The sequence below is a fragment of the Felis catus genome, chromosome B1, assembly GCF_018350175.1.
Source record: "Felis catus isolate Fca126 chromosome B1, F.catus_Fca126_mat1.0, whole genome shotgun sequence".
In the NCBI taxonomy this organism is placed as follows: domain Eukaryota; kingdom Metazoa; phylum Chordata; class Mammalia; order Carnivora; family Felidae; genus Felis; species Felis catus.
In genome coordinates, this window is record NC_058371.1 from 125808398 (window position 1) to 125832795 (window position 24398).

Consider the following 24398-nt stretch of genomic DNA (forward strand, 5'->3'; position numbering starts at 1 on the left):
ATCTCCTAATTTGTAGCCAACAATAAAATGGATTGTAGTTATCTCATTGCCCTGTTTTCAACAGAACCTTAGAGTCTAAACATCTCGAATATTCATTTGTTCATTTGTGTTTGGCTCAGAAAGTACCAAGGTGAGCTTGACTAGTAGAAGTTACCTGAATGGAGAATGCAAATGGACTTTCTTTCTCTTTCTGACTCAGATCTCCTGGTGGTACCCCCAGACCTCACATCAGCTGCCGCCATGTACAGAGGACCTGTCTATGCCTTGCATGATGTCTCAGACAAAATCCCAATGACCAACTCTCCGATTCTGGATCCACTGCCCAACCTGAAAATCAAAGTGTACAACACTTCCGGTGCTGTCACCCCTCAAGATGACCTGTCTGAGTTTGCATCAAAGCTGTCTCCTCAGATGACCCAATCTTTGTTGGAGAATGAGGCGCTCAACGTGAAGAATCAGAGTCTAGCAAGGCAGACGGATCCATCCTGTACTGCATTTGGCACCTTCAACTCTCTCGGGGGTCACCTGATTGTTCCCAATTCAGGTAATTCCTAGAGGTTGAAATCACATAGATCTTGAGAACGTATGTTTGTACCCAAATCTTTTTTTTATCTGTTTGTTTTCATTAGGCCTGAAAAGTTAGTTGGAGCCTAATCTAACCCAAATCTACTTTCGACGTAGATCAACATTACTTCAGACAAAATCAGCCAAACCATTCATCTTCCTCCAGCCAACTCGGAAAACACTTCCTCTAGAAATATTATACTCACAACTTTCTGCCAAGATTTAATTTGGAACTGTCATTGACCTTCTTTTTAATAGAGCTTCAGAAGGCAACGGCAAGCCAGAAGTGCTCACCGTTGTCATCACACTTTAAAAGGACAAATTAATTAGAAAACATATTAGTTGGTTCACTTCCAATTTACTGTAGGAAGCAATACTTCAGAATACTAATTTTGAGATCAGAGAACATCATAGTAGGCATCAAATCTTCATTTATTAACTTAACTCTTTATTATACGATCTTCCACCTCAAGGTATTTGTAAGGTACTCGCTCCCTCTTCTGATCAATCTCTCTGGAATCACAGCCTCATTATGTGTAGTGTATATCTGTAGTATAATTGAGTTTTCAGCTTATTATTTAGTTACCTGCTTCTACAGTATAAGTGCCATAAAGGACTTCAATGGTAAATTTAAGTTAGTGACTGATAATGTTTGATTAATGTTTGATATTCATTTATCGGTATTAGCGATGGGTTTTTATCTATTGGCCATAAGAGGGTTAAGGGATTCCTCTGTGACTCTACCTTAGCTCTTTTAACAATACAGCAATAAGAAACAATTTGATTGACCTGAAGTCCTCATGTGGCATAAGAAAATAATATAGTGTAAAAATAGCCATACAGCCAAATAATATACAGAACCAATCGGTCTGCAGATCTGAATATGAACTTGTCTTTGATTCTTTCTCTTATTCAGTCCCTTATTTCAATGCCTTGCCAGTTTGTCACACCATACCTTTAAAAGTATATTTTAATAAATTAAAATACTTAAGGGAATCTCATTTTTCCTTTTATCTATGCATTTTACATAGCTGAGATTATACGTTATATATATATTTTTTGCCTTTTTCTCTTTAATTCTCATGCTATTGTATACTCTTTAAAATCATGATTTAAAATATATTTCTAAAAGTGTATCAGATGGATAGATCAAAATATGCTCTATTGTTTTTTATTATTTAAACATTATATATTCTCAAGGCAGTTTTTTTTTTCATGATATTTGTTGGATTCTACCTTTCCTTCCCACTTTCACACCTGTCACTTTTTCATATATGAATTATTATAAAGGCTTCTTAAGTGGAAAGGAGGGAGGTTGCATGTATTAAATACTTTCTATGTCCTAAGCATTGGTGATTTACATACATTACTTTATAACAAGCTACCTAACATGCATCAGGCATTATTCTTATCACTTTACATTCATAGCTTTATTTCATCCCTGTAACATAAAGGTACATTTTATTGCTCCCATTAGGAAAAATAAAAAACTACCAAGGGTTGGTAGCCTCACATGTGGCCCTCCTGCTTCCACTGTGTGCTTCAGCAAACCATCCTGTCCCCTATTGTGACATTGCGCTTCCCACAGCACTGAGCTTTTATGTGACTTTCCTTCTCGAGAAGGCCGTGACTCAACATTTCCAACCGGTTACACAAACGCCTCTGAGTAACGATTCTCCTTAAGTCTCCATTCTTCATTCTTGAGACTTTCCAACATGGTCGGGCAAGTTTCCTTACTGCCCTGTGCTCATTTGGCATATTCCATTCCCTTGCTAATTCAAGTATAAATTACTCAAAGACAGGAACACTGTCTTTTACCTCGTGGCATTCACAGTACTGCCAAACACCATACTCACAGCGATGCTCCGTCAGTTTTTAGTGAGCTGAAAGTAAACTGCATTTATTGGAATAAAATCACAAAGACGGGTGTCTACAGGTTGTTGCCCACCCGGAATTATTCTTTGTGATGATCCCGCAGTGATGCAGGCCGGTGGTTCTTACAGTGTGTCCACGGGCATCTCTGTGTGTCCACGGGCATCTTACAGTGTGTCCACGGGCATCATGTCATTGGCATCACCCTACAGCTTTCTAGAAGTACAACTTTGGTAGGCCCGATAAGTCAAAAACGCCAGGATCCAGTAATCTGTGTTTTAGCAAGCACTGCAAGTGATTCTGATACAAGCTCAAATGGGAAAGAACTGCGATAGGCCCAGTGAATTTAGAACAAAGCGTGATCCCCTAGTCCTACAAAATGGTGTCCATTAGCAACTGAGGAAACACCCTCCTGACCTGCATTGACTAAAAACTAGTCGTAGTTTGTCTGTTGTCTGTTCGTTTTCTAGAGTTACGTGTGATGAAAGAAGTTCTCCACCAATTATTATTCTGTTACGGAAAAACACTGATGCTGGCCAAATATTTCCGAAATAAGTGTTTTTTGATATTATTGAGGTTAGCATTTCCCTGACTTTGAATTTCGTGGGGATTTTTTTTTCTTAAATTAGAAACGATGCATCATTACAGCTGTTTGAAATTTTAAGAGCGGTTGTTGGTTTTCCCCTCATTTTACAAGGAAAACAACAGTGGAACCATCTGTCTATTCCTTAAATAAAACAAGAGTTTAAAAAATTACATCATTCCTTTGAGTAATTCCAGAACAGTTCAGAGGGAGCTGTGGTAACAAATAAGACCAATAAGGACGGAAAGCAGGGCAGCTATGAATATTTACATGTCTTTAGAGAAAAAGCAGGCTTGTAGCTGCATGGCCACAAAATCTCCTCATTCCCTTTCACTTGCTTCAAAGGCATTCTGTGAAGTTTCCTTTTGATTCATAGGTCTTATGTGACTGCTTTTCTCTTTTGCTATTCAGGAGTAAGCTTGCTGATTCCCGCTGGGGCCATTCCCCAAGGGAGAGTCTACGAAATGTATGTGACTGTACACAGGAAAGAAAATATGAGGTAAATATGCTTTTTCTGGTGCGCTTGACTTTATCAATGTCTGACCTGGAGGAGAATTGTGCAATAGAAAGAATAAACCCAACATGTCTCGAGTGCTCTGCTTCTAGCATACTCTTTTTTCCCTAGACCTATAAAACGTCGGCTTCTCTTTACCTTTGAAGCTTCAGACACTTGTGCAGACCTTGAGTATGGGCCGAAGGCCAGAGATCTTTTCTCAAGTGGACATGTGGCCATTATAGCTGGAAAAAATGGCCAGAAATGTGATCCTTAGATTGTCTGGAGAGATGTGTGGATAGACACAGAGAATCAGCTTCATGTGGCCTGGCTCAGGAATCCACCCCATCCCCATTACAGGGTTAAAGGTCACAAAGATTAGAAAGTCCCTTAACCTCTGGCCTGTCACCCCCACGTCAGTCTAGCATTTTATTCTAACCTGCGGGTTCTTCTTTTTGTAACTCTCCCTAACTTAAGCCTTATCAGCCTCCTTTTTAGGTTTAGCCTTATAAACTCCACATTGAGCCTTTCTAAATGCATCTAGGATTGATAGAAAGTAGATTGAGTCAAAAGGCTTTGTTTTGAATGTATCATAGTCATAAAGATGAAGTTACTTTAAGTAAAAAATAACAAGAAGACTTTAAATGTCCTAAATTCAATTTTCAGTCTGGGCCTCTAACAAATCTAAGAATGGTCTCTCTTGGTTAGTTCCCACATAAAACGTATGTATTAAATAGTGCTTTAAGGTCTGACTGATTAATGCTTCTGAAGTACACTGAGATCTTAAAGTAAGACTTTGTTGAAATGAAGATCCTTACATGTGATTATCATTGTTTTTCCCAAGGGGAAAGGCATCGGCTCTCCAGCCCCGAGCTCCAGATACAAAGCATGAGTGATAAATGTCGAACTAGGTTATCATTATAACACATTATACCTTTTGTCTTCCCTCTCTCATCCTCAGAAAAACACCCATTTTTAGTCTTGTTCTTCAAAAGCCGAAAAGCTCTTTTATCATGCTCTCAGGTAGAGATACAGGCATTTATAATCCGGAGGACCCCGAACATTTTTTTCCTTGGGTGGTGTCCTTTCACCTACACAAGCACTAACCTAAGAAAATGATAAAGTTCCTTGAGCATTATTCATGCCTTAAATTTGAGCAACAGAAAATTACTAAAAGGCTTGTATTTACTCACATCAAATATTCATTTTTTTTCATTCTCCATGCAAAGTAACATTCACAGACCCTGAGAGCGCCCTTCTGTTGCAACAGGAGAAATAAAGATCAGCAAACTCTAAGATCCCTTTATGTACTTTTTTCTTCTTTCTCTTGTCCTAAGTCAAGGTTTGCACTAAGTACATCCATCACTCAAGGCCGTTGCCAACATGGACATTTTGTTTAAACAGAAATGAGGGATGGCTTGTGCTTTATCCTCCGAAGCAGTGAGGTGCCTGGGTCTCTTATTGTCCATGTAATCACCACTATCTTCAGCTGCAAATCAGGCCTTAAGGGGTGCTACAGGGACGCGCTGAGGCTGAAAGATGTGTGCATTGTGTGACTGGTGTGGTTTTCCTTCCCATGGTGTGGCCAGCACCCCGGCAAGAATAATTGTGCATATGAGATGAAAGAAAGAGAAAACAAAAAATTGATAAAGCTAGACACTTCTGCTTTGAGTTTTCCTTTTCCTTCAACTCAAAAGAAAAGGAAAAACTATAAATCACTTCTTGCCACCCGTACTGCCTGAAGTTAGGTGCAGAGAGAATTACTCTGTTCAACTTGGTGTGCATCAGAGAAGTTCTGTTTATATAAATGAAGCTAGAGAAACCTCAAGATCTCAAAAGAAAACATGCACGAGAGACCATGAAACAAGGAACAAACACAAGAAGACGACTGTGTCAAATAATGAGCAGTTCTTCTCGTCACTTATTTTCCGTCGTTTAGGATATATTAATAATAGAATACATGGTACCATTTATTCACCATACTTTAACTTTCATTTATTTCCGCACTGCACCCCTGTGATGAGTTCCAATTTAAAGATCGAAAAACTAAGGCTCGGGGAAATCAAGTCACAGAGCCAATTTTTTCCCAGTCAAAAGCTGAGGGACGGCCGAATTCTCAGGCAGGTGATCTCACCGCGAAGCTTTTCTGCTCTGTCCCATGCCGTCCCTCGTTTACATATAGACCAAGACACTGCACCAAGCCTCTGCTTCTTACTGTGGTACAGTCTCGCACACAGTTTCTTTCTCCTGCTCCCTAAAGACCCTTTCTATCCTCACGCGATCGGAGACAGAACTTCTAACAGGGAAGACATTGGGAGGGCATCAGGAGCTATGAATGTTCCTTCAAGTCATTTATAGGACAAGTTTGATCATTTTTCTCCATTTTCTTTCTCCCTGATTTCCCTTTATTGCATCCCAAACTGGGGATTTTTCCAGCTGGATGTTTTCCAGCTGGTCATCTGCTGATGTGAACTGTCTAAAGGGAGGCGTGAACTTAATTACGTGTGGCAGAGTGGGTATGACAAGGGGGCCTTATCATTACTGAATGTGCTCTAAGAGAAAACCCTGAATGGCAGATGAGCAGCCCAAATGAGCTGCAGCGATGGGACACGCTGTCTCTGACAAGGGAGCAAAGCTGTAAGGGCGTGCTCATGATTTCTACCTCTCCTGCTTTACACATCTCAGAAGACGCCACAAAGCGTCTGTTTCCCCCGTGGATACAATTTCCATGATTAATGGCACTAACGTGGACCTTTTTGCCTTGTTTCCAGTAGTCGTTAAAAAAAAAAAAAAATGAGTCTGACTCAGACTGAAATTTTGCTCTTTGTCATTTCTTATTGAAAAATAATTGGAATTAAAAATATCAATGTTAATTGCCCTTTTCTCTGTATTCTGCCCTTGCTTAGCAATACTCTCAAAAGGCCAGAAAGTCAACTTAGACATTCCACATATGAAGGTAAAAAGAACTTTTTTGGGAAACCGTGGGGAGCCATGGAAGGTCTCTGAGCAGCCAAGCAATAAGAGAATAACAGTGTGTTTTAAAGATTGATCTGGTGAGGTAGGCTGGATGAGTTAGTTGGTGGAGGGAACAGGAAGACTCCCTGAAGGCCGGCTGCCTGGTTGGGCTATGGCAATAAACTAGGTGTGAAGGGGATAGGGGGAAGGGAAGAACCAGGCCTGAGTCTGGAAGATGGAAAGTGAAATATATTTCAGAAAGAAGATTTCACCACCGGTTAGAAGTGTCACAAAAGAATAATGAAACACAAAGGATAGGTGTAGGAATCAAGCCTTGGGCACTGGGAAAATTGTGAGCGCAAGTGGTTCAAGGAGGAAGGACAAATTCTGAGCTAAATGTGGGCAGTGTGCGCGGGTAGGGATATGGGATTCACTCCGGAGATGCGGATGAGGAGTCACCAGTGGGTGGATCCTCTGAGGGTTAAAAATGCAGAGGCAGAAAGTAGAGACCAGGGGAAAGAGCTTCAGGAAATATTCCTATTAAAGTTTGGATGTGATGAGCAAAACGAAATAGAACGTGGAAGGAAAAGGCAGATCAACACAGAGTTTACATCTGGTGTGGTGCTTCTACTGAGTGGCTATGCAATGAATATTTTTCAATGAAAGAATGAATGACTGGAAGTATTATAGAACAATCAAACGTAAAGAGATGTTCGAGATGAAAGAAGTGGTTGACATAGGTATACGTAAAATTAAAATGTACAGAAAAAGAAGAAGACAAGAAATCATTGGGGCACCTGGGTGGTTCAGTCAGTTAAGCGTCTGACTCTTGGTTTCAGCTCAGGTCATGATCTCACAGTTCAGTTCGTAGGTTCAAGCCCCACATCAGGTTCTGCCCTGAAAGTGTGGAGCCTCCTTGGGATTTTTCTCTCGCTCTCTCTCCCTGCCCCTCCCCAGCTTGCTCTCTCTCTTTCTCATAAATAAATAAATAAACAAACAAACAAAAAACTTAAAAAAAAAAAGAAGAAGAAATCATTGGATTTGTCAACTGCAGGACGTTGGCGTAAGAAGAGTTCAAGGTGCGAGTTAGTGGTGAGGCAATGTAAACTATCTATCATATATAGGTACTGAATATAAATAATAAAGTAGTATGTTAGGATAGCGGGCCAAAATTCTCTTATGTAAGTAACCATGTAGTAGAAAGTTTTGATTTATTTTAACATGTTTTTGGAAGTTGGTAAAACAGTATTTGACATTATTATTTCTCAGTGAAACTCAATGACATTCCGCTTTTGAGTCCTCAAGTCCTTATTTGAGCATACAGCCGTATAAAAGGCTACAGGTGTAGGGGGAAGAGAGTGGAGTGCAGGCATATGTAAATCTTATTTTCTCACTGCTCTCCATGGTGTTCATATACCGCAATCTTACTTATAAAGAAATGATTTCAGGTGATTTATGAAAACACAGTCTTTTCAATGGGAGGGAAAAAAAAACTTGTAAATAAGTAGATTGAGAAAATGAGAAAAATTAAGATTTGAAAAGATAACAAAGTCAGGTAAGCAGTTAAAGTATAAAACATTTGGTGCAATTCCCAGCATATTTCCTGGTAATAGGTCATGAATTTACTATTCCAAACCTTTCAAGAGGGGAATGTGGTAAGTGATAAAATCCATGTGTCCATGAGGAAAAAATATGCCCAAGAGAAGCTCAATTATTTCTCCCTTCATTCCACATAAAGAAGACATTTTTTGTTAATACAATTAACAACATCCTTAAATTGAAATAGCAATGAGTTTTCATAGGACTCCTGGTAGTGTCCCTCAATGTAAGTAGATGGTATAAGGCCCAAGTATAAATTCAGTAAAATAATTCCTCAAGGACTCATCAATTCAGTCAGAGCACGATACTTAGCTGTTGTGGCTTAATCCAGGGATAGATTCTGGCTTGTCTGGGGAAATGGTGGCACGCCCTTCAGAGTGGCTTCCATAAATATTTTTTTTTTGCTCAATTGAGCTTTTGATAGCAAGTGAGTTAGATATTCCCTGTCAGATACCTAGAGTGCAAATATTTCAAGTTGCCAGTTATATGCAAAACCGTGTGCTTCAAAAGGCAGCTGAGCCTCGGGGGGGGGGGGGGGGGGGGAGGGTGGCGGTGGGATTGTCATCCTGAGGGACCTGACAAAAGACATGTATGTTACTAGAAAGCATCTTGTCTCCACACAGAGGTGGATGGAGACAGATTCTCTTCAAGAAGTAATTTTAGGCTTGCTCTTGCAAATAGACCAAAAAAAGTCGCAAGGCCCTGAACCCTGATAAGTAACCCAAAATACACCACTGTGTGAAAGAAACCAAATCACTTGTGTTTGAAATCTAGCTTTGCCTGTTACTAGTTTTGAGGCTGTAGGCAAGTGTGTGAATGTCTCCAGATTTCAATTTTTCTCTTGTGGAAAAAGAAGTAATACACATACTTATCCTGATTCCCTTGCAGGTGTGCCATGAGCAGCAAATGCAATTGCTTTTATGAAAGTTTTGTAAATTGTGCACTTCTGTGTAGGAGAAGTTCTCCTCACGGATAACAGCAAGCAAAGGATGAGAAAATCTCTCTGACAGGAAACTAAAACACTTCTCTGAGGGCTTTGTCCTAGAGGCTTCAGAACCCATCCAGCATTTCCTATGATAGTATCCTCACTGGACTTTGAAAAGCCTTTGAAACTTTAATTATTGTTCATTACTGAATTTCTACCTAATCGCTGCTTCTGCAGCTAATTTTTGCTTTGTGCTCATTTCCATGTCATCTGCCGTTAATATTTATAGAATGTTTACTAAATATCTCAGATTACTCATGAAACATATAGGAGTGAAGCCCATTGCAAAAAAACATGGATCAGGCTTATTTATATTTAATTTCTACTAGCTTTGTTTTATGTATTGTAATATTCGTGCTTAATGTGGATTTAAACACTCTGACCTTTGGTTTCACAGAGTTAAATCTTAATCTTCCCTCAATCACTCCACAGAGTTAAATCTTAATCTTCCCTCAATCACTCCTTCCATATAGGCTTGGAAATGTTTCCAATTTCAACACCACTTCTTTCATCTTGAAAACGAAAAGATTCTTATCATTATTTCTTCTTTGTTTTTCATTCCCTGTTATGGATTCCGCTTCACCACTTCCCTATTCATTACATTCTTGCACCTCACTGGGTTAATAAATTCTTTTGACACCTACTGCCCCTTCCTTCCCTTGCTATCCCTCCCTCAAGAATGGTGCCCATCAATATTGCATGCCAGGGGTGTGCTTGGAGAGTACAGGTCTGACAGCTCCCCAACCCAGCAGGGAGGCTTCTCCCTTCTGTTCCAACTCAGTGATGAGAAGAACCCCTCCTCTTTCTGCCTCAAGCACCGGCTGCTAACAGCAGACTGAGGGGCAGATGTTTCCAATCTCCAACTATATAGCAAGGACCACTTGAAATGGATTCCACTTAAGTCTCCTTCCTTAAAAGTTTAATGCCCACTTCTCAAGATATACTTGTGACCAAAAGGTAAGAGTTGTGCTCACGAAAATGTAGTCACTGTTTTTTGTTTTGGTTGTGTTATTTTGTTGCCATGGTAGGAAAAGTAGAATTAGCAAGCGTAAGGTTATCGCTTAGGACCGATAGTATAATATCAGCTATGCCACAATGAAACCAAAACGTCACTCATGTACTAAGAAAATGAATTTCAGACTGGAATGAAGGAAGAAAAACTGGGTTAAGAGGAAATGAAAACTAAGGGATGAAGCGGATGATAAAGACTTCTCAAGCTGCCAATAACCTTATTATTCCCAAAAGTACATTTCCAAGTACTTGGATAACTTTAGATTCAATAAAAATGTGCTGTTATTCAGTGAGGATGGAGATGATGTTAAAAGACAAAGGAGATAAAAGTTGCTTTTACTTTCTAAATAGGAAGAAAGAAAACCCTTAAGTTGGTGAGATCCTAATGACATTTTAGAATGAGAGGAGGGAGGGATAGCCCAGTTTTATTAAGGAGAAAATATGTCAAACTATAATTGAGTTCTTAGAACTGAGGATAATACTTGTCAGGAGCTAAGGACTCTAAGATTTGACGTTACCTTGGCTGCCACAGTCTGGTGGATGTTGATAGATGACACAGTACTTCTGGGCCAGAGACAAAGGACAGTTTGTTACAGCAATAACACTGTCCAGAGTTTTGTCGTTTTTGTGCCAGTTCACAAAACCCCAGTGCCAGAAGGGAGATGCAGAGAGGGTCGGGTGATCTGCAATCACTCAGTGGGTGCCTTCCAGGAAGGACCTCTGAGCTTGGAGAACATGGGTTTTTTTATAATGGGAAGTGGATGTGGTTGCCTTGTACTCCAGAGACCAGCACTATCGTTGCCTTCCAAGGTGATTGCTATGCAATCACCTTGAAGAGACATGCAGGAGCATGAAAGATCCATGGAGAACTGTCTTCCAACAGTATATAAAATATGTATATTATAAATTAAAGATGTATATATATTTATATATAAAAATATCAAATAGCTGTTGTCATTCATTGCGTGTTAAATTAGGGTAGGCCATAGATTTAAGCTAACTTCTAGATTGTGTAGTATATTCATAGGTTAACCATAGATGAGGAAAAAAAATCCTAAAGGAAAATCCTTCTCAAGTGGCCATCACAATTATACAGGAATTTGATATGTCCCTTATAATATCCACGTGAATGAATGGAAAGCTGTGAACTGGACAATGTATATTTTAATTGGTTTATATTTGGCTACACCAGAAAATTCAAATTATTGATGTCAGACTAGAAAGAGGTTTCAAGTAGTATGTTTAAAAAGGTTTTTATCTTTGCCCTATTCTTGTACTACAATGTCAACGGTGATTGGAACGAGAAGATGAGTGGCAGGCAAATCAGCTTTACAGAGGATGAAAGACTAGAAGAGATAGCCTATACTTGGAGAAAAGACAGTGTTAAGAAAGACATACCCTGAAATTTTCTCTGCAACTGTTAAGGTGAAATTAAATAACCAAATGTAAATTTCTGTACATATGTTCAAAAGCCATTGCTGCAACCACAAAACTGTAGAGACTTAGCCTAAGAGCCTTTCATGTTATGAATACACAGAGTAGTTAGCTTTAACAAATAACTTAACCTCCTTGGGGCTTCATTGCCTCATTTTATAAAGGAAATGCTTCATATTATCTCCATCTTCCTCTGTAACTCAAGCCTGCAATAACATTTACAAATAATTATTTGATTGAAAACAACCTATGGCAACAATTTTGTTAGGCATTGATATAACTATGTATTCCAAATCAAGGAAAATAGGAGCCCCGCTATGCTGCCTACTTGAGTATAATATTCACTTCCAGATGCTTTACTTTAGTGAAGACATAGGAACACCAATGGACATCTATATAACGATGAAGGTAGAAATATAGGGAGATATCTGGAAACCATGCTTTTCTAGTTAAAGTTAAACTGAGAATGTTTGGTCTAAAATAAAGAAGACTCTCTAGAGGCATCATAGCAATCTCTAAATATTTGAAAGGCTCTCATGCTGAAGTGAAGAGAAAGCAGGCCAAAGATATGTGGAAAGAAGGATCAGGAAGGCAAATTGTATTTCTCCTAAGAACGTTTTGTAGGTTTGAATCGATAATATATGAGGTGACCCTCAATAGTAGTGGAGTACCATTTTGGATGTGTCTACAGCACCAGCCACAAGCCAGCATATTGTAGAGAGGCTCCTACTTTGTATGGAAGGTGGTGCTTGTTGACCCCAGGGGTCCTGCCTCCTCTGAAACACTCAGCTCATGATCTCTTATCCACACTATTCTGACAGAGTAGTTTTGAATATTGTGTTGAAAAGGCATTGGCGTTAGTCCCCATGCTAGCACTTGTTAGTTTTAAGACTTTGGGCAGTCTGCCCCATACTTTGGGACTACTTGCTCACATATCAGCTTTGGGTTAATTTATCCATTTATTTGTTGATTACAATCTTGTTAGGGAAATGACTGAAGAAAGTTAAAAAAAAATGTGGAAATAAAGAATTTGGATCTTTGGGGCACCTGGGTGGCTCAGTCAGCTAAGAGTCGAACTTCAGCTCAGGTCATGATCTCAGTCTGTGAGCTCAAGCCCCGCGTCGAGCTCTGTGCTGACAGCTCAGAGCCTGGAGCCTGCTTCAGATTCTGTGTCTCCCTCTCTCTGCCCCTCCGCTGCTCTCGCTCTGTCTCTTTCTCAAAAATAAATAAACATTAAAAAAATTAGATCTTTGAGGTTCTTTCCACCCCGATTCTCTGAGTATGAAGTATACAAGTAGAAATATTTCATTTTAAATTCTAGAACTATAGAACACAGTTCTGTATTCTGCCTGGTCATATGTGAAAGAATGAATCTGCTTTACTAGCCAGAATTATCCCTGAAAGTCATCTGGAAGAAATTTAGCTCTAGGGTGTCCTTACTCTGAAGTGATTTTTTTTTTTTGAAGTATTTTTCAAGTTAGGTCCTAAAAATAAATTAAAAGTATTTAAAACCCTGTGAGAATAATGGCAAGTATTATCAGAAAAGATGGTTGTGGGGTCATCAGGCTGGCTCAGTCAGTTGAGCATCTGACTCTTGATTTCAGCTCATGTCGTGATCTCACAGTTCATGGTATTGAGCCCCACATTGGACTTTGAGCTGACAGCACAGAGCCTGCTTGGGCTTCTCTCTCTCCCCTTCTCTCTGGCCCAGCCTCTCTTTCTCTCTCTCAATAAATAAATTGCTCCTTCTCTCTCACAAATAAATAAAGTTAATTTTTAATTAAAAAAAAAAAAGAAAGGATGGTTGTGTAACCTCATAAGGACTCTATTCCTTCCTGTTCCATCCTGAGAGTATCTGCACATGAATTCAGAGAAAATTACCAAAGGCAGGTCTGTCTGTGTCTGGGGGAAGGGGATCAAAGAGACACTGGCAAATTCACTGTTATCATAAATTTCTCCAGTCTTGAAGATGAAAGTATTGGTATAAAGGACATGTCTTCCCATGTAATTCTGCCTCTGCACCCTCCCCCAGCCCCGCAAAAATCCCAAGAAGAAACAATTTGCACAACTTCAGATCTAAAATCTCAATGAATACATAGTACATACATGCTATGGAAATGTCACTCATGCCAATCTCTGCTCTTCTTCTAGGCCACCCATGGAAGACACTCAGACACTCTTGACCCCTGTGGTGAGCTGTGGGCCTCCGGGAGCTCTGCTGACCCGCCCCGTCATCCTCACTATGCATCACTGTGCAGATCCCAATACTGAGGACTGGAAGATACAGCTCAAGAACCAGGCAGCACAGGGGCAGTGGGAGGTGAGCTTCTGTTGGGATAAAGATGGAACACAAGAGCAATTCATTTAGATAAACTGGAGTAATTATGGGAAAGTTTTTGTTTTTAAAGCAGAACATGAATGGAATTTTAGCTTATACTCAAAAAGACAGAGAGAGGCAGAGAGTGTGAGAAGGAAGGAAGAAGGAAAGACTAGTTCTTGAATGCTTTAGCTACTGATGGGTAGGCACAGTGAAAATGATGGTCAAGCATTGGCTAACTTCTAAGGAAAGTACACTTGAGAGTCTTGCACAAGTCCCCTTGGAACATGCATACAGTGTATTGGGAAGGGAAACATATATATATATATTTTAAATTTGCAGGTAAAGAAACATTGCAACTGGGTCAGAAAATGGTAGGCATTGTAGACATATACCCGGAATATAGTTCTTCTGAACTTAACTTGGGGAAACAGAAAAACAATGCATTCCTGAAGCTCCACTAGAATGAAGAACACCCGTGACATCTTGGCTATGTGTGTCTGTTGCCATCATAACCTGTTAAGGACAGTGCCTTAAACAGATCCTGTTCTTTTCAGCAGAACCCTTCCATCAGCACTTGAAGTTACATGCAAACGAATTTGTTATATTTACCATGACCACTTTATACCTAATACCTTAAAAAAAAAAGCTTGCATGTTTTCATTATTATCCCTTGGAAAGACAGTACCTGTTGTTTAAATGGAAAATAGCCATATTAAAAATCACATTTTAGAGTACTCTTGAGAAAGCATATTTCAGGAATATATCAAAAAATGTATAATAGTTTTGAAAGCTACCACTGTATTTTGTGTCACCATTACAAAATATCCAACCCATAAATATTAGATACATTGTGATTACTTATGGTATTTTTCTTTTAGGAAAGAAATTTTCAGAAAAAAATGTATGCGAAGATTCAGATTCAAGCCTTCAGTATTTTAGGGAAAAGTAGTGTTTGAGTTAGAAGGGTATCCCAGGGATTATTCTAATTTCCTTTCTGTGGACATGTTCCCTTGGCCACATGATGGGATCACTCCTTACCAGAGGGCTGAAAGTCCAGCACTGAAGTCTAGGGGTAAACTTTATGTTGAGTTATGACCAGACTTAACCAGATTTAACCTCAATTCCATTTAAGCTTGAAATGATTTATCTCAAAAACATCCCAACGTCTTAATCTCAAGTGATCCTAAGCTGTGTGCACAATTCTCTGTTTAATGCCCTAATACGATGTCTATGTATGGACTTGAGTAATGATAACAGTAGCAAGAACAATAAAATGAAATAAAGAGACAAGAAGAGTAAAAGAGGGCAATGCTTAAGAATACACTCTTACACTGGTGAGGTTGTGGAGAAACAGGAACCCTCTTGCACTCTTGGTGGGAATGCAAACTGGTGCAGCCACTCTGGAAAACAGTGTGGAGGCTCCTCAAAAAATTAAAAATAGAACTACCCTATGACCCAGCAATAGCACTGCTATGAATCTCCCCAAGGGATACAGGAGTGCTGATGCATAGGGGCACATGTACCCCAATGTTTATGGCAGCACTTTCAACAATAGCCAAATTATGGAAAGAGCCTAAATGTCCATCAACTGATGAATGGTAAAGAAGATGTGGTTTACATATAAAATGGAATACTACTTGGCGATGAGAAAGAATGAAATCTGGCCATTTGCAGCAATGTGGATGGAACTGGAGAGTATTATGCTAAGTGAAATAAGCCAGGCAGAGCAAGACAGATACCATATGTTTTCACTCATATGTGGATCTTTTTTTTTTTTTTTTTTTTTTTCAACATTTTTTATTTATTTTTGGGACAGAGAGAGACAGAGCATGTACGGGGGAGGGGCAGAGAGAGAGGGAGACACAGAATCAGAAACAGGCTCCAGGCTCCGAGCCATCAGCCCAGAGCCCGACGCGGGGCTCGAACTCACGGACCGCGAGATCGTGACCTGGCTGAAGTCGGACGCTTAACCGACTGCGCCACCCAGGCGCCCCATAATATGTGGATCTTGAGAAACGTAACAGAAGACCATGGGGGAGGGGGAGGGGGGAAAAGTTACAGAGACGGAGGGAGGCAAACCATAAGAGACTCTTAAGGACTAAAAACAAACCAAGGGTAGATGGGGGGGTGGGGGAGAGGGGAAAGTGGATGATGGGCAGGGAGGAGGGCACTTGTTGGGATGAGCACTGGGTGTTGTATAGAAACCAATTTGACAACAAATTATGTTTAAAAAAAAAGAATACACTCTTATACCTGTGGCAGACATGTGGAGCATCTTTATTACTGACTGTATCTTACTGGAGGCTTTCTGTAACATGCTCATTGGGTGATATTTGAGGCTTACCCTCACCTTGCTGGGGGGGGGGGGGAGCACTTCTTTCCATGTGTCCTTTTGGGGCTAAAATAAACCTGACGGTGCTGAATTTCTCTCTTTGCCAGTTCAGTGTAAGTTTCATCTTGGAGTACAGGTTCAGTTGAAGAAATAATTTCATGAATGGTATTCAACCCAACTCCTACTATAGCTCAGTTGATGTTGTAAGATCTAACTAATAAACAACCACCCCAGGCGGCTACTTCTTTCATATCGTTGAGACTCAATTTATGATGACACAGCCATTCATTTTTTGGACAAAAACCCATTTGCTCACCATGAGCCGGGCCCACTGAGCTATAGTGGGGATCAAAGCAGATACAGTTCCTGCCTCTGTGAAGATTAAGTAGCCTAGTGCAGAGGCAGAATCATGCCCACATATGTATTTTATCTCACTCATATGAAGTTTTCTTTTAAATTTGAATTAATTAAAAGTTGGAAAATTTCACATAAAACTGTGAACTTCCAGAGCCTCTTGAAAGATTCCAGGCTGTTTTTTTACTGGGCCTACATTCCTGCATAGCTGTGATGAGCTGAAACAAGTGGGAACTGAGCTCTTTAGACAGACTTGTGCTCTGCTTTACCAGAATCTCCTCCACTCCCTATTGTCTTCTGCCTTACCTGCCGCACTTATTCCTAATACCTGGCTGCCCTGGGAGGCATGCGGAATTGTGACCCTTAGGTTATGAGTCCTACACTTGGTTTTTCAGATGATTTCTTCCGTGGCCTGAGTCATTCGGATAAATCAAAACTTGGTTGAGTTAGTAACTGTTTTAACAATATTCATCACTTGTATTTATTTTTACTTCTTGCTAAATATTTTCAAAAACTAAAAGGATAGGCTCTTTAACCAGAGAGATGTGTCTTAAAGGCATCGAGTTTACTACGTTGTACTTTCCGTGGAGTCCAGTAGCCCAGGTTATTGAGGAAAAGCAGTGTATCTTTTTGAAAAGTAGTTGGTGGGTGAGTTTGGAAGAACACAGTAGAATGGTATTGTGTAATTCTTTAATCTCTCTAAATCTTTTCAAACCCCTAGATTTTGAGGGGAAAACCTATTACACTATAATGACACTGAAATAAAACAGTACTTTTGGAAACAATAAGAAACTTAGAGATTAAAACATTACATTCTCAATAAATAAATAAATAAATAAATAAATAAATAAATAAATAAAACATTAAATTCTCAGACATAAGTAATAAGCTCAGGTACACTGAAATTAGGAGGATAACTAATGGATTTCTTTTGGAATTTTATGTTGATTCCAGTGAGGTAGATTCTCAGATCAAAAATGCTAACTAGAGGGCCATCGAAATAAAGAATATTGGCAGTATGAAGGCAAGGGGACGTAAGGGAGAGAATGATTAAGAATGGAAAAAGAGCTACATTAAAGCCTGAGAGTGACAAAAACAACTCCCCCCCCCCAAAAAAAAAAAAAAACAAAACAAGAAAAGGATGAGTAAACCTTAGCAGAAGAGGTCCTGTTCTATCTGCCATACTGGCCACCATCATGGCGGCCAGCAGAACCCACAGTAGCTCAACCACAGCTCCTTCCTTCTTGTCCTGCAGGATGTGGTTGTGGTTGGGGAGGAAAACTTCACTACCCCCTGCTACATTCAGCTGGATGCAGAGGCTTGCCACCTCCTCACAGAGAACCTAAGCACCTACGCCCTGGTGGGGCAGTCCACCACCAAAGCTGCCGCAAAGCGCCTGAAGCTGGCCATCTTTGGACCACTCTGCTGCTCGTCTCTGGAGTACAGTGTTCGAGTCTACTGTCTGGATGACACCCAGGATGCCCTGAAGGTAAATAGCTCCTGAATGACCCTCCTTCTTTCCCCTCGCACTGAGGCCAAGGTTTGGTGTGGCAGCGCCCACCCAGAGACCATGTGTACGTGTTTGTGCACCTCAGTGCGCAGACACAAGTATCCGGCCCCAAAAGATGCAGTTTAAAAAAAATAATAAACATTTCTCTGAGGCCATGCTGACAAATGAGTGGTTTTCCATTGTGCTGATTCCTCCCAAGGGCTACTTTTGTTTACCTTCCTTGATTTCCTTTAATGAAAAATTTAGAAGAAGTAGGAGAATTTGGCAACGAGACGTGGATGGTAAATAATCTGCTTCCATGTTTATCTCAGCTGTGTGCTTCCTATAAAAGGAATTGGCGTAATTGCTCACACTGTATGTTCCTCTTGTGTGCCACTTCATTTATATGCTTTCCCATTCTTTTTATGAGGACTGTGAGAAAGAGGGTTAGCATTTGACAACAGGCTGCTGCTTTGCAGAATAAATGAGCTTAATTCCTGGTGCTATTATTGCAATTCATTTTATCCCATTTGAAGCTTTAAAGGATATCGTAAGTGCCTTTGAAGAAGTTATGATCTGGAAGGAGGCATAAAAGAAGTCTGCCAAGGACTGGGAGACAAGTCTGAGTCTGATAAATGCTATAGATGAATGCAGGTTCTGTGGGAGTTCAGGAGGGGGGAGGGGATTATACTATTTTGAGGAGATCTGACAAGGAGCTAACATTTGAATTGGGCCCAAATGAAAGGTAGGGTTTCACCAGCATAGTGGGAAAAAATACAAACTTTCTAGGTGAAGGGAACAGCACAAAGAAACACAGGACAGTAAATACAGATTCCATACTAGCATATTATTTCCAGTAAGCCTCAAATGACAGGTAAGAGTTTTATTGAGATGGACTTCAACTTCCAGAGAGAGGAGTTGCGATTCAGTGTCTTGAGTTATTAGAGAGGAAGTGGAGAGATTGAAACCAACAAAAGACATGATCGGAAATATATGTTAGAAATATTAGTGTGAAGGGTCACCTGGACGGCTCAGTCCATTTAGCATCTAACTCTTGATTTCCACTCTGGTCATGATCTCACCAACCATGAGATCGAGCCCCAAGTCAGGCTCTGTGATGACAGTGTGGAGCCTACTAGCGATTCTCTGTCTCTCCCCTTCCTTCCCCCACTGTCCCTCTCTCACTCTCTCTCTCAAAATAGATAAATAAAACTTAAAAAAAAAAAAAGAAATATTAGTCTGACATCAGCAGAAAGATAGAGTCAAGAAGAAAAGCGTGGTAGATCTGGGCTGATAGCAGGAGAGTGAGGAGAGGGGAATAGGTGTGGAAGGTCCTGTTCAAGTAACTCCTGTCGGACCTGGTGACCAGCAATGAATGGAGCAGAAGATCCAGTCTGCCTCTCAGTAATAGTAACACACCTAGGGGGCAGGTAGCTTTGGGGTGTGGCTCTGGTGACTTTGCTTTTGGAATATTGAGTTAGAGGTATGAATTAGACATCAGGACAAAGATGCCCAAGGGACAGTTAGAAATATGTGTGTGACTCTCTGGACAGAGAGCAGATCCTGAAGTAGAGACTCAGGAACCGACTCTACAATACTCATATTTGTCATCCCTGTGATCAGGGAGACTATCAAGGGAGAGCAGAGAGATACGTTAAACGACATTGTTAAAAAGAACACGCATTACTGACAACTTCTTATGTGCTGGGCATGGTTCTAAATGTTTATTAACTCATTTAATCTTCACAACAACCCTGTATGATACCATTAACCCCATTTTTTCAGATGTTCAATTGAGGGCACAGAAAAATTAAGCGATTTGCTCTAGGTCACACAGCTGTTGAGTGGAGAGAGCAGGCTTCACACCTGAGCAGGGGGCTGCAGTCTAGGCTTCGCCCCTAATGTGGGTTGTTGGAGGAGCCACACCCTAGAAAACAGAGACCAAGGGGAGCCCTGCCATTGTCGGGGGTGAGGAAGGGAAGCCAGCAGAGGAGCTATTGAAGGATGAGCACCCAGGGGAGGAAAAGGAGAAGTGGGAGAAAATGTGTCAAGGAAAAAAAAACAGGGGAAGAATTTTTGTTGTTGAAATTTCAAAGTATTTCCTTCTGGAGTTTCCATCCAGAAAGTAGTTCTGGGTCATGAAACCTGAGTGTTGCAGGTTGGGTCCATGGAGGGGATGAGACACAGGATATGTTTTTGATGGCTGACCTTGTAGGAGTTTCTGATGCTGAATAAATGATGTGCACATGCAGCTGTAGTGTGAAACTTGTGGTTCTTTTATATTCCTTGCAGATGTGATACTTCTGACGCACTGTCAGGGTGGAAATCATCCTAGGCTTAAATTCTTTCACAGGGAAAACTGTATTTGTAGGGAGCCATGGGATCTGATTAAGGCACGTCTTGTAACAATTCTGGAAAAACCATTGTAAAAAGCATACCATAGAAGATCTACATCATATTTGAAATGTTTGATACACATATTTTATATTCATACACATAGTTCTTATACTTAGGACCTTTCTTGACCTTTCTTCCCAACAGAAACATGCAAATCCATGCCAAAAAAGTAATAATTCAGTAAAACTATTTTAATTGTTTTAATTAGTGGAAAGAGATGCAAATGGTCAACACTGAGAAAGATTGACAAACAGGATTAAGCAGTAAAAACAACCCAAGAGCAGTTTGAATCATGGTCAGTGCTTTCCAAATAGACATTTATGAATTCTCAGTAGCTGGGGATCCAGCACTTAGCCTGAAACAAATATGAATAATGGATAAGGCTTTCTTGCACCTCATGGCCTTTTAATAATGCAGAAATACCAAAATCCTAGTTATAGGTAAAGGGTCTATCCAACATACTGAAGAGACAATTAGTTCAGTCCCAGCAACACTGCCTAACACCCACGCTTGAATTGGAACCTTGGGGCTCATTTTCAGAAAGGCCCTTTGTTACCTGAATTCTGCCTTCTTGGCACCCTGCCTACTGGTGTTCCCCAGCAGTCTCTGCCCTCTCCCTGCTTCTGTAACCATCGTTGCCCATAAATACTCTCTTCTGCATCGCCCTTTCCAAACACCTCCTCCTGCTGCTGGCCCACCCGCTCCCCGCTCACACCCTTCCTAAGTCAGTAGTTCTGCATCCCACATATATAGGAATCAGTTGGGGAGCTTTAAAAAAAGACTTGCTCCGGGGGTGCCTGGTGGTTCAGTTGGCTAAGCTTCCGACTCTTGATTTAGGCTCAGGTTATGATCTCATGATTTGTGAGCCCCACATCAGGCTCCATCCTGGCAGTGCGGAGCCTGCTTGGGATACTCTCTCTCCCTCTGTCTCTGCCCCTCCAGTGCTCGCTCTCTCTCTCGAAATAAATAAACTTAAAAAAAAAAAAAAAAGACTCGCTCTGGGGTCCCAACCCAAAGGCTCTGATCTAATTGGTCTGGGTATTGGGGTTTTTCTTTTAACACTCCCTGGGTTATTCTGTTGTGCGGCCAAGATTAAGAACTATTATCCTAAACACTTCCATGGATCTTTGTGGAACTTTAATCCTCCTAAGAACAAACTCTCCTACACCCTTTGAATCATCCTCTCCACTCTTCCTTCACCTACTCACTCACATTAAGGGCAACTGGATCTTCCCCGTCACATGGCATCCCTCATAATCTCCATGGTGAAGACTACACCCTCTAAGTAACCACAAGGCATAAAGGAAGAGTTCCAGTACTTCTCCTACCCCATGATCACTTCTGGGGCATTGTTCTGCTCGCAGGGTTGACTTTTTCTACTGCTATTCTCATTCTGTTACTCTGTTACTCATGACCTATTTCAGTTCCTTAGCCCCCAATCTCCTGGTACCTATCTCCAGCCTAGCAGTACCTGCCTCATGGTCTTTCTTCCCACTCATTTTATTCCTATCAATCTCTCAGATTCAAAGTCACCACTAATCACAGTTTTTTGCCCAAAGTTATTCTGGTAACCTTGACATCATCCCACATTATCTGTCCGCCGGTTTAGGCATGCTGTGGATTTCACCCTCATTAACATCTCCACCTGCCAAGATCCCCACCTGCGAAGCTCCATGTTTCTGACCACAATATCTGACCTTCCATCTCTCGAACACAAAGGGCATGCAGGCCACCTTTGATTCTTAAGGAAGACCTCCCTCAAACTCCTCTGGTGGCCTGGTTCACAGACCCTCCTCTGTTCTTACCCAGATCTCCAGGGAACTCACCTCCACTCAAAATCTCTTGCCAACTGGAGCTATAGTAGATTTTTCTGATTCCACAGCTAAAGATGACTGCCCCTGAACAAGCCCTCCCGTTCTCCCTCCAGGTTGTTGAGTTGCTCTGAAAATGACAGATTTCTGCTTGAGTCTCTGCTACTCTCAAGATGGCTGCCCTAAGCTTTCCCTTTCTTCTTGTCCACACTCCTTTCATTTATCCCTTCTCGACTCACCACTTTTCACATAACGCTTCTTCCAAGTCTTCCCTGCTGTCTCCAAGTCCCTGATTATATGGCAACCCCTCCGTCCTTTGCAGTGACCCGACTCCTACTGCACCACTCAAGGGACACTCCCTTAGCTCCTGTCCTTTCCTCTTCAAACCTTTTATTTCAACCTCTCTTTATCCCATCTGGGTTCTGATGAAAAGGAGCTCTGCTTCCTTGTTTGTGCTTTAGTCCAACTCCTCTACCCCCGTCCATCTCCAGCGCAGCAAATGGTGCCCGAAAGTGGGTCTCCCCAGACTTGATATTTTCTTATAGCTACCACTGTGTGCTGGGGATTTCTCCTGAACGGCAGAAGCCCTCCCAGAATGTTGGACTGGGTCAGAGAGGGAGCTCAGCGGAGGACATTCTCAGGGGTTCAGAACTCTACAGTCTGGAGAGCTATTAGAGAAAACTGTAGCTGGATGACTGGAAGTGAACATATCTAGAATATTAGTTCCCACTCTCTTATCATATGTGCTTATACTGTCTATGTGGATGGGGAGCAAAAAAAAAAAAAAAAAAAAAAAAAAGGAGACCACCACATCAGTCAGTCTCAAGCAAACCTGATGCATCCTTTCATGTCCCCACCTAGCTCTTTGAGTTCGGTAGCCTTGGTGACAATTTCCCTGAGTTTTGTTAAGCCCACAGCAGAAATGGTCACCTGAAGCTTAAAAGCTGTGTTTAACAATTCAGAAGCATTGCTGAGAATCAGGATGCTAGAGGTGAGTGCCAGAGTAAAAGTCAAGGCTGCTGGGAGACAGGGGGTTCTTTCATGTACCTTTCAGGTGGATTTTTCTCCCGTGCAAGTGCTCAAAGGAACAGGGAGAGCAATGTGCTGGTTGAATTCATGTAGAGAGACAAAGATGCTATGAACTGTGAAAATGGCTTAGAGGCAATTCTGTGCCCACACAGAGAGGTCCCGTCTATTGTAAAGATTGAGTTGGGCCACAGATCAGTTTTTCTGTTTCCCTCCTCTTCATGTGATTAAAGTAATGATATTGGTGTTTTCCTCCCATTATTTACAAAGACTTAAATCCTCATATCAAAAGACCAGAAATTAGGGGCACCTGGGTGGCTTAGTCTGTTAAGCATCTGACTCTGGCTCAGGTCATGATCTCACGGTTTGTGGGTTCGAGCCCCATGTCAGGCTCTGTGCTGACAGCTCAGAGCCTAGAGCTGCTTCAGATTCTGTGTCTCCCTCTCTTTCTGCCCCTCCCCCATTTGCACTCTCTCTCTTTCTCAAATATAAATGAACAGTAAAATTTTTTTCTTAAAAGACCAGAAAATAATAGAGAACAAGATGATATTTGGGTAAGTTTTAAAACACGGAGAAGTCCACAACTATGTGGAAATACGTCATTTCTGTCCCACTGTCCTGAATTACAATTCTGAAAATACAATTTCTGAGAGATTTATACTAAACCCTGAGATTCAGAACCTAAAAGAAGAGTTATTTGTATACCTTATGGGCCACATATGATGCTTCTGGAATTTCTGACAAATGTATTTGACAAATGAATTTCTGACCAAATATGTAAATTCACATAAGCCGCTCGCTTCATGTAGTCATTTGGCATAGACTCTTGGGATTTCTTCAGCTTTCACATACCCCGATTCAGGCTGCGGTCTAGTATAGAAACTCTGTGAACTCTCATATCATGTGGAGAAGAAGCGAAAATGAAAGAAATGCTGAAAATGAAAAGAAGTAGGAAATCTAGTCGAGGGCTCTGTGATACTCAGTATCTTGGGCTGCAGTTGGAGACACCATCCTGGAAAAGCTTTTGTTCTCATCCTGGAACCTGGTGCCTTCCACTGCCCTTCTGACGCCCCCTCCACTGCAGCTGTGACCCCGCACAACCCGGAACACCTCAAGCCTGTCTCTTCTGGGCTTATGCAGGCTGGCCCTCTGTTGAATTGGCCCCATTAGCCT

General features: G+C 41.0%; 1 protein-coding gene across 2 annotated transcripts in view; it reads left to right on the forward strand.

Annotated features, from left to right (window-relative positions):
• UNC5C (unc-5 netrin receptor C) overlaps nt 1-24398 on the forward strand; it is a 357599-nt gene that overhangs the window by 308464 nt on the left and 24737 nt on the right. For both annotated transcript variants that reach the window (XM_019829187.3, XM_011281792.4), the window contains 4 exons: nt 200-544; nt 3431-3518; nt 13648-13816; nt 17758-17991. In XM_019829187.3, the coding sequence (XP_019684746.1) occupies nt 200-544; nt 3431-3518; nt 13648-13816; nt 17758-17991 (836 nt within the window). The remainder of the gene's footprint in view (nt 1-199; nt 545-3430; nt 3519-13647; nt 13817-17757; nt 17992-24398) is intronic.